An 11,563-nucleotide genomic window follows, 5' to 3' on the forward strand; every position below is an offset into this window, starting at 1 on the left:
AAATTGTGGCGAGTCGAAGAGACTTAGTAGTTGGCAGGAAAAAAGACAGAGGCGCAAGGGGAGAGCCAACTGTGCAACAGCCCCAACAAACAAATTTCTCTGCAGCACCTGTGGAAGAGCCTGTCACTCCAGAATTGGCCTTTATAGCCACTCCAGGCGCTGCTTCACAAACCACTGACCACCTCCAGGCGCGTATCCATTGTCTCTCGAGATAAGGAGGCCCAAAAGAAGCAATAACAGAAATGTGGCATAAAAATGGTGAGGACTAGTGCTTAATACTCAATGATACAAAGTGTTCACAAAAGACAGGAAGGGGAAAAAGGAGGTGGAGCGGCAGTTCTGATTAGGGAGGACATTGTATTGTTGGAAAGAGAGGATGTTTTTGAGAGGCAAAGACGGAATCCATCTGGTTAGAGTTGAGAAGCAAGAAAGGGTATTGTAAAAGCCTCCAAAAATTAATTAAGAGAGAGAGAGAGAGGAGCAAATCTTCAGGAAAATCACAGAGATGTGCAAGAACTATAGAGTGATGATATTCGAGTACTTTAATTATCCAAATATTGATTGAAATTGTGTTAGAGTAAAGGGAAGGGAGGGGAGGAATTTCAGTAATGTGTTCGGGAGAACCTCTTTAATCAGTATGTTCTTGGTCCAACTAGGAAGGAGACATTGCTGGATCTGTTACTGGAAAATGAGGTGGGCCTTGGGGACCAAGTGTCTATGGGGGAACACTTGGATAAGGCTGAACATATCATAAGGTTTATCTTAGTAATGGAGAAGAACAAGGAACAATCTAAAGTAGAACTTCTAAATTGGAAGAGGGTTAACTTCAATGGGATGAGAGGAAATCTAGCCAGGGTAAAATGGAACCAAAGACTGATAGAAAAACTCTAATGGAATGATGGGTAATCTTTAAGAAGGAGATATTTCAGGTACAGGCTGCTTGGTACATTCTAACAAGGTCGGGGAACCAAAGCCAGGAAGCCTGGGTTCCTTGGATGACGAGGGAGATGGAGAATATGATGAAACAAAAAGGTGTATGATGCAAGTCAGGTGAATTCTTAAGCAAGAAGCAGGCCATATACAATCAGTTCAGAGGGGAGGTGAATAGCAAAATAAGACTGGCTAAGATAAAATATGAAGATTGGATTGGCAGTTAACATAAAAGGGAATCCAAAATTCTTCTACCGATATGTACCGGTCTGAGTTAAGCATAGGCAGCATGGATTTGTAAAAGACAGATCATGCTTGACTAATCTAATTGATTTTTGATGAAGTCATAGAGAAAGTTAATGATGGGAATTCAATAGAAGTTGTCTGTATGGATTTTAAGAAAGCATTTGACTAAGCACCACATAAAAGGCTGGTTAACAAAACTGAGGCTCATGGAATAGAATGGTCATTGTCAGTTTAGATAGAAAGTTAGCTTAAAGACATAAAGCAGTGAGTCGTGGTAAATGGCTGTTCTTCAGACTGGAGGATGGTAGACAGGTAGTCAGAGGTGGGGTGGGGCCAATTAGGGACAAAGAGGGTGATATACATTAGAGGCGCAGGGCAAGGCTAGAATACTTAATGAGTACTTTGTATTGGTGTTTACTAAGGAAGAGGATGCTTTCAAAATATCAGTAGAAGTGGAGATGGTAGAGATAATGGATGGGGTGAAAATTGATTGGCAGGAGGTACTGGAAAGGCTTGCTATGTTTAGAGTGGATAAGTCGTTTGGGTTTGCATCCCAGGTTGCTAAAGGAAGTGGGAGTGGTGATAGCAGAAGGGCTTGCCATAATCTTCAAATCTTCCCTAGATATAGGGGAGGTATCAGAGGATTGGAGAGTGGCAAATGTGGCACCCTTATTCAAGAAAGGGTGTAAGGACGTTCCTAGTAATGACAAGCTGCTCAGTTTAACATCAGTAGTGGGTCAGGTTTATGAAGCAATAATCAAGGGAAAAAATCAACAGGCACTTGGAAAGGTCTGAGTTAAGCATAGGCAGCATGGATTTGTAAAAGACAGATCATGCTTGACTAATCTAATTGATTTTTGATGAAGTCATAGAGAAAGTTAATGATGGGAATTCAATAGAAGTTGTCTGTATGGATTTTAAGAAAGCATTTGACTAAGCACCACATAAAAGGCTGGTTAACAAAACTGAGGCTCATGGAATAGAATGGTCATTGTCAGTTTAGATAGAAAGTTAGCTTAAAGACATAAAGCAGTGAGTCGTGGTAAATGGCTGTTCTTCAGACTGGAGGATGGTAGACAGTGGTGTTTCCCAAGGGTTAGTGCTAGGACCATTGCTTTGTTTGATGTACATAAATTACTTGGATGTTGGAATACAGAGTAAAATTTCAAAATTTGGCAATGATGCCAAACCTGGAGGTGTGGCAGACAGTGAGAATGTTACCATTCAACTGCAACAGGACATGGATAGACTAGCTGAATGGGCAGACAAGTGGCAGATGGAATTTAATACAGAGAAATGTAAAGTGACACATTTTAGCAGAAGGAATAGGGACAGACTTAATGGCACATTTCTAAAGAGCGTGCATGGACAGAGGGACATGAGAGTTCATGTGCATAGATCTTTGAAGGCGGCAGGATGTATTGAGAGTAGTTAGCAATTCATATGCGATGTTGGGCTTCATAAATACAGGTATTGAGTAAAAAAGGCAGGAAGTTATGCTGAATCTTCATAAAGCTCTGAAGACCACAACAAAAGTATTGCAACCAGTTCTGGTCACCACACTTTAGGAAGGATGTGAGGGTCCTTGAGATGGTGCAGAGTAGATTTACCAGTTTCCAGGGATGACGGACAGTATATCTACAATAACTTTACACTATATCTTCAGTTCTCTTCTTTCAACCATTTAGCTCCATAGTGCAACAGAGAGGCATAACTCCAAAACAATGAAGCACCTAAATTATGGGCATCCAAGTCTAAGTTAAAGGACTCTGAAAGAAAAACTCTTAAAAATTTCCACTTTGCATTTTCATCTCAGGAAATAGTTTAAAGTATCGATGAAAGTTGAGTGCTAGATTGCCTTTTACCTGCTAGTGGTGGGCATGACATTTTTTTTCCAGTGTGTAGCTCAAGAAATGGTTTGCTGTTAGTTTTGTTCATTACTCTAACCTATTCACTCCAAGCACAAGAGGTATAACTTTCAACTCAGCTCCCAGGAGGCATGACCTGCCTACATAAAATTACCTTGTTGCTTTGAAAGAGCTTACATTTTTCTTTAATATTTTACTTTTTTGAGGAGTTGTGTTAAAACTGAAAAGATTCCATGGATGTGTTACTTTTTTACCAAGTTCACCGAAAGGACACCTGAGATGTTGTTTGAAAGCCACTTGTGCTGGAAATCACGTGCTTTGGGCTCAGTATACAACAGAACCCTTGGTGACCTGGAGAAAAATAGTTACAAAGAAGCCACATGTCGAGGTTTATGGAGATCAGGAGGTCGACTCTCTGGGGTTTGGATATTGTTTTCAATGTAGTTGTTGTGTAAACTGTTTGAAGACAATTGGTGTTTTCCGGCCAAGGAAAAAAGAAACCACCCAGCTCACCTCCTTCTCTACCTCTTTGAAGAAATCCTACAAAGATCCAGTGAGGGAGAGCTAAAATCCCTGGTGCTCCATACCTCCTGAGAAGCTGAAAAAAATCCTGCTATTCAACTGTATGCTGGCAAAAAACCCTGATGCCACATTTCTTCCAGAAAACCTATTAAAATAATTCTCGACATCTCCAGAATGGACTGCTTCTGAAATGATCTCAGTGACCCCTCTCCATATACTTGGATGCCAGACCAAATAAAAGGGACAACTGACTTCCTTCCATATCTTTTTTTTTGTCAAAAATTAGCAAGTATTTGGCCAAAGTATTCGTTGATTGGTTTTTTATTTTTTGGAACAGACCTCTCCAGAGAGAATTTCTTTATTTTTTTCCAGTGTGTGTGTGAGTGGAATTGGGGAATTTTAAAAAGGAAACTTTCATATTTCAATCTGTGTGTTAATGCTTTGCTTTGTTACTGGTTACGTTTTGTTTTATAATAAACTGATAATTTTGTTGTTTATTAAATAAATCTGGTTGGTGTATTTTATTCTGGGCTAAGAAAAATGGAGGGCTGCATTTTACTAGTTCAGCTGCGAGCTTCCAAAATGGCGGTCTGCCCATGCTGACCGCCCTTCGTGGAGCCAACGCGATCAATATCGCGGCAGCTCATTTAAATAGACAGGGCGGACTTCCTCCCCCACCCCCGATGATGTGGAGGGGGCGGGTGCTTCATCCCCGGCAATGGTATCTGGCGCCATTTTTAAAGGGCTTCAAGCCCTTCCACTTTATTTAAATTTTTAAAGTTGTATACATTACAAAATTGAAGTAAAAAACTTAATAAAACATTCAAACCCCTCTCCCAGCCCCAATGGCAAAAAAGATTATTAATTGCCCTCTCCCCCCCAAAAAAAAACTTATCTTGTGATTCCAACCTTCCCCCCACCCCCACAAAGTTTATTACCTTTCACCTTCAATTCCTTCCTGCAATAGTTTTCCCAGCTCCACCACGTTCCCCCCCCCAACCCCGAAACCTTACCTACTCCCCCCTCCCCATGAGTGTTCCATCATTCTTCAGTGCTCGGGGGTCGGCTGGCGCTGGAATGCCGGCCACCGACCGTAGTATGGGAGGGGGACGGCCGGCGCGACGAGATAAGTATTAATTCTTTAATTTAAATACATTAACATATTTTAATTATGTTGCCATCGCCAAGTGGCAAGGGGGCCACCACGAGGCGTCGCCGCCACTGATAATATGGGGCGGAGCCTTCCCGGCATTGGGACCAGTGGCAGGCCTCTCCCGGAGGTATTTTCCGGGATCCCTGATGTCGGGGCCTGGTAAAATTTGCCCCAGGTTATATGATTGACTGTACCGGTAACCTGGTAAATATTTAAATATATGTTGTGGCCTGTGGAGAAGTGGAACAAGAAAATACAGTGCACTCCTCCCACCTCAGTCCTAGCAGTATGTTTCATTTAATAATTAACAGCATATTAGGTAAAACACCTAATAACTTGTAACTGATAAGTTAGTTTTTGCACACATGACATAAATACAACTAAACAGGGCTTCTGTACACTGTCCAGAAGTATTAATGGCAGATGGGCAAGAACTTGCAGCTGAAGCCTGCCCAGCATACCATGCTTTGACAGCCATGGTGAGGTGGTTAAAGATATTATTTAACTTTACGTTCATTTAATAAAAGAAATCAAAATTATGTAAGCCTAGAAATTATACCATGTGATAATAGTAGAGTAATGCTTAACATGTTAGTAGGAAATGTCTTCATCTGTTATTTTAACAGAAGCATTAACATATTTATTAGTGATTAGTGTTTCTGTTCAAATAAGTGAATAAATTACACTAACATCTCAGTGTAATTTGTCAGAATGTGAGTGGCAGAATCAAAACATTAGAAATTGTACCACCAACAATGCCAATTAAGCCACATAAATGCTTAATTTTATCCCCATGTATGGAATACTCTATTTTAACTACTTTACATCAAGTAGTCATTTCACTTCATGATAGTTAGGCATTTATTCCGATGACCTTAAATTAATTATAAGGCCCCCTAATTTCATAGCTGCAACTTTTATATCCCACATTGATAACAGACAGAGATAAGCAGCTGGCAATATCTGATAAAAACAGTACAGTTGCATAATCTACTCCAGCTATTCAGCACTAATTCCAAGTGTATTTATTTAAAAGAAATGTGCCAGTATTTCTGGAGAATTGCAAACTTGGACTTAGTACTTTTTTGTTTTAAAATTATGACTCAATTCAAACCATTAAACTTTTAACACACTGAAGTAATATCCCATTATAATGTCCTTGGTGGAGTCACGTGTAGCAATTGAACTTTACCCAGCCACATCATGATCATTGCTGATAAAACGTTAGTTTTGATTAGTCTGTGTGCTTTAAAAGCTGAGATTGGAGAACAGATTCCACACTGGTCAGAGGAGCTCACTCTAGTTGCAAACATGGTTTTCAATGGTACCTGGAAGGTTGACAGAAGTGAGAACTATGATAAGTTTATGGAAAAGATGGGTAAGTATGACATTAAAGATGAAAGAACATATAGTTTGTAAATGCGTAAACAAGTTCAAGAAATAATGCATTAAATTTGCAAAAATTGTGTACTCCAGGAAATGCCACTAAAAGATAAAAAGAACCCATTATCATAGTAAAAGTAAATAAAAGTATTTAATAGAACGTTGGCATTAGGAGAATATGTTGTTCTGTTACTTGAAATTATGGACTGCTAAATGCATAATAAAATCCTAATTTAACTTTTTTTTTTCTACTGCATTAAAGTACTTTAGCAACAGAAGGGATAGCCAGGCCAATCATTGGGAGTACAAACAATCCTAAATGTTAATGAGCTTAATTGCCAAAAAACAATTGTTGGCAAATTAGTTTATTCATTAACAGTATGCAAAGGATCTTTGTGAGAAACCAATTTACAGCTGAATTGATTTCAGATCTTGTATTGTGCCTGAATAAACTTGAATTCTGAAAATTAAATGCCATGATTTAACATGCTAACATAATCACTGTACAATCTTCTTGTGTACTTTGGCACCAAAATGTAAGATTCTATTGCCATTAACAATTTGATTTTCTTCATATTTCTCAAAATATATTTCACTGCTTCTCCGAATTTGAATTATAAATATTAGTAGCATACATAATCATTAGTACAAATGAGAAAGAAAATGCTGCAAAATATATTCCAAAATTACCTATTCAATTTAATAACTGTACAATTCTCACTTTAATCCTCAGGGGTAAATATTGCGAAAAGAAAGCTCGCAGCCCATGATAAGCTGAAGATTACAATTCAGCAAGACGGGGATAAATTCACTGTCAAAGAGTGCAGCACCTTCCGCACAAAAGAGATTGAGTTCACACTGGGGGTAGCGTTCGATTACAGCCTGGCAGATGGAACAGAAGTGAATGTAAGAATCAAAAACAATTTTTATTGCAGCTGTACAGATCAGTAAAATAACCTGTGTAATTAGTAAGATTTCTTGGGAAGAGCGGGGAGAGTAACGTAAGTTGATTGTTGGTCTTTCCTTTTTCAAAGAGCATTGCTTCTGCTCTGGGCATCCCTATAATGATTTTATTGGCTAATTCACATAAAATGTCTGGAAAGATAACATTCATGAACCTCTTTGCTCTAGGGTTCATGGATCTGTGAGGGAGACAAACTGGTTGGAAAGTTTACCAGAAAGGATAATAGCAAGGAGCTTCTGACCACAAGGGAAATTGTTGGTGGTGAACTTGTTCAGGTAAATTCATTGCTCGTTGTCAGTAATAGTAGAACAATCTGTAAAAGTATGATTGATCTCTGAGTGTATGATACCATGGTATTTGTACATTTACACATAAATAGTCTCAACAAGTAAGATTCGTTTTCAAATTCTGGCAAAAAGAATTATCATTAACTTCAACTTTTTTTTACTTTTTCCCTATTTCTTTCAATTTGTGTAAACACATTGTTTCAGGTCTTCAAGAAAGAATTTGTATTTATATAGCACGTCCTCAGAACAACTAAAAGCACTTCACCACCATTGAAGTACTTTTGAAGTGCTGTCACTATTATTGTGTCAGCAAATGCAAGAGCCAATATCTCACACAGAAAGATACAACAAAGAATAATGAAGTAATGAGAAAATAATTGCATCTTTTAATAATGTTGGATGAGGGATGAATGTTGGGTAGAACACTGAAAGAATACTGCCATAGGATCTTTCACATCCGCTTGGACAGGCAGATGGCACCTCTGCCTCATCTGATAGACTTCCGACAGTGCAGCATTCCCTGATTACCGCACTGAAGTGTCACCTAGATTACGTGCTCAAGCCCATAGTGCTACTTAAACCCACAACCTGCTGAATCAGAGGGAAGACTAATACCATTAATTCAAGCTAACACTTTACTTCAGTGCTAATAAGAGAAATAGCTTAGAAGATTTATCAGTCCTGAGAGTTTAAGGTGACAAATTTAACATCACCAGAATTTTAATTTTATTCGCTCAATGGATGTGGGCATCGCTGGCTAGGCCAGCATTTATTGTCCATCCCTAATTGCCCTTGAGAATGTGGTGGTGAAGCGTGTTACGGCCGAGGCAGGAGTAATGCACTCCACAGGTCACAGCATATTATTAAAGTTTCCCACCTACTGGAAATTAGCCAAATTAAACACTTTATTAACTCCCAGAATAAAACACACCAAACCAGGTATCTTTAGACAACAACAAATTAACTATTTAATTAATAAACTAAATCATAAACAATATTGAGATAAATCTATGTCTGAAAAGACTTTATAACTTCTTAGTCCTCCTAACCCTCATGCGCACACACACATACATTCAAAAACTAATGAATAACCAGTTTTAAAATGATGTTTTAAATTAGAGCTGTTTCTTAGGAATAATAAAACAACTAGGTTGTAAGCCCTGGTTGGTTACTTTCCCAGATCAGTGAGGTGTCCCAGAGTCGAATAGTCAGATGCCACTCGAAGTTTCCAGGCGAGTTTGATGAACAGTCTGTGATGGATAGGCATTCACGGCTGCAGTAGGCATCACACAGATCTTTCAACAAGGAGAATAATAACAGGTCTATTTAGATTTTTGAATTAGCAGGCTATCGGTAGAAACTTTGTTGAGAATTCCAGAACTCCCAAAAACACGAAAGGCAACAGAAAGTCACTCTTGAGGCAGAGACTTCTTAGAGACTGGAAGTAAAAAGGAATTTTTCTACCTCCAAAAATGCAAAGATTCCTTTCCAGGGGTCTTTTCCTCTTTAGGCGAAATGCAGCCTCTAGGCCAATGTAGATTTTCTGCTGAGAGGGAGACAAATCCTTCCTTCAAGGAGAGCATGCTTCACTGGTCTGCCAGATCAAACCAGTCCTAGCCAGTCATTACACACAGTCAAAGTGATACAATACGGCCTGTGACCTCATTTCTCTTGCTGTTGCTTAGGAACAGGCTTGTAGCTCACACACACTGTTCCCAGAGAATATAAAAACTGCTCTCAGTCTTAAAGGCACACAGACCCCCTTTAGTCTTTCAAGAGAGAAAAAAAAACACTTCCATGATAGGGGTTCCCATGCATCTGTTGCCCTTGTCCTTCTAGATGGTAGAGGTTGTGGGTTTGGTAGGTGCTGCCAAAGGAGCCTTGGTGAGATGCTGTAGTGCATCTTGTAGATGGTACACATAGCTGCCACTGTGTCGGCGATGTAGGGTGCAAATGTTATAGGTACTGGATAGGATGCCAATCAAGTGGGCTGCTTTGTCCTGGATGATATCGAGCTTCTGAGTGTTGTTGGAGCTGCACCCATCCAGGCAAGTGGAGAGTATTCCATCAGACTCCTGACTTGTGCCTTGTAGATGGTAGACAAGCACTGGGGAGACAGGAGGTGAGATACTCGCTGCAGAATTTGTAGCCTCTGTCCTGCTCTTGTAGGCACAGTATTTATGTCCAGTTCAGTTTCTGATCAATGGTAACCCCTGGAATGTTGATAGTGGGGAATTCAGCGATGGTAATGCCATTGAACGTCAAGGGGAGATGGTTAGATTCCTTCTTGTTTGAGATGATCAATGCCTGGCACATGTATGGTGTCAATGTTACTTGCCACTTATCATCCCAAGCCTGGATGTTGTCCAGGTCATTTTGCATCTCGACATGAGCTACTTCAGTATCTGAGAAGTCGTGAATGGTGCTGAACATTGTGCAACCATCAGTGAACATCCCCACTTCTGACCTTATCATGGAGGGAAGGTCATTGATGGAACAGCTGAAGATGGTTGGGCCTAGGACACTACCCTGAGGAACTCCTGCAGTGATGTCCTGGGACTGAGATGATTGACCTCCAACAACCAAAATCATTTTCCTTTGTGCTATGTATGACTGCAACCAGCGGAGAGTTTTCCCTCTGATTCCCATTGACTCCAATTTTGCTAGGGCTCCTTGATGCCATACTTGGTCAAATGCTGCCTTGATGTCAAGGACGTTCACTCTTACTTCACCTCTTGAGTTCAGCTCTTTTGTCCACGTTTGGATGAAGACTGTAATGAGGTCAGGAGCTGAGTAGCCCTGGCAGAACCCAAACTGAGCTTCAGTGAGCAGATTATTGCTGAGCAAGTGCTGCTTGATAGCACTGTTCACGACACCTTCCATCACTTTGTTGATGATCGAGAATAGACTGATAGGGTGGTAATTGGCCAGGTTGGATTTGCCCTGCTTTTTGTGGATAGGACATACCTGGGCAATTTTCCACATTGCCGGGTAGATGCCAGTGTTGTAGCTGAACTGGAACAGCTTGGCTAGGGGTGAGGCTAGTTCTGTAGCACAAGTCTTCAGTACTATTGTCAGAATGTTGTCCGGAACCATAGCCTTTGCTGTATCCAGTGTCTTCAGCCATTTCTTGATATCACGTGAAGTGAATCGGATAGGCTGAAGTCTGGCATCTGTGATGCTGGGGACCTCAGGAGGAAGCTGAAATACCAACCCACTGTTGTCATAATCTAGGGAGGTGCAGGGGTGGAGTGAGACTTTCATCTACTAAATTCCTCTGCCCCTAACCCAAGTGGATTTCCATGTTCAGCACTCCAAGTGTGATTCCCACCCATGTCAGAAGGCTCACCTCAGGGGAGACCGAGACATGGCTGAGGCAGGCCTCAGAACATTTGGCAGCATGATCAATTCTACTCCCTTGAGGCCTTTCAAATTTAAATGTTGCAGCATATTTTAAAATATTATTTCCTGTAACTTGAAATGCAACATATTTCTAAACAAAAAATATTCTCTTTTGCTAGTATTACCAATAGCGTAGAACAGTTCACAACAATAAGCCCAATGTGCGCTGAAAAGTAAACTCAGCATTAAACCCGGTGCAATAACTTCTATGAAATCTCTTACAGACTTACTCGTATGAAGGGGTTGATGCCAAGAGAATTTTCAAAAAGGAATAGGAACCTGTTCTTGTGTCATCGTTGCAATGAATCTCTGAAAATCCTCGAGTAATAATCCTGGCAGCTCTGCATCTTCTTTCATTTTTAAATATCTTTAGTGCTTAAATGTATTTGTAATGTCATTGTCATGGTCTGGCCCATGTAATATCTCAAGCAAAAAAAAAGCTGACCTCTAAGTTCTGAACTTAGCAATATTGATTCATGCTCCTCCATTAATTCACCTCAAGAGATGTAAGCACTAAATTGTACAGGTTGAAGTGAGTTTGTTTATTTTCCAACAAGAAATTAAACTTTTCTATATTGCTAAAAGGTGATGGTGATTGTTTATCATTGTTGTTTGAAGTGTTTCATGTACCACAATTACAACAAATGCTTCTCACAATATAGTTAAAATCTATGAGAAGACATTTCCCAAATCATGATCACACTGTTGTGTTAAACCATACATTTTTTCCTTCATTTATTGCATTTTCCTGCTGATGTTACTCTATATGCTGAGCTGAGTCATTTTTGGTCTCCATTTCATGAAAGAT

At 39.9% G+C, this 11,563-nt stretch overlaps 1 protein-coding gene across 1 annotated transcript; it reads left to right on the top strand.

Annotated features, from left to right (window-relative positions):
* The first annotated feature begins 5,957 nt into the window (after window positions 1–5,957).
* Window positions 5,958–11,329, top strand: fabp2 (fatty acid binding protein 2, intestinal). The gene is made up of 4 exons (XM_068017351.1): window positions 5,958–6,097; window positions 6,836–7,008; window positions 7,234–7,341; window positions 10,980–11,329. Exons 1-4 carry the CDS (start codon window positions 6,031–6,033, stop codon window positions 11,028–11,030), a joined length of 399 nt encoding a protein of 132 aa, XP_067873452.1. The 5' UTR covers window positions 5,958–6,030; the 3' UTR covers window positions 11,031–11,329.
* Window positions 11,330–11,563: the final 234 nt, after the last annotated feature.

The sequence above is a fragment of the Heterodontus francisci genome, chromosome 1 (assembly GCF_036365525.1).
Source record: "Heterodontus francisci isolate sHetFra1 chromosome 1, sHetFra1.hap1, whole genome shotgun sequence".
NCBI lineage: Eukaryota > Metazoa > Chordata > Chondrichthyes > Heterodontiformes > Heterodontidae > Heterodontus > Heterodontus francisci.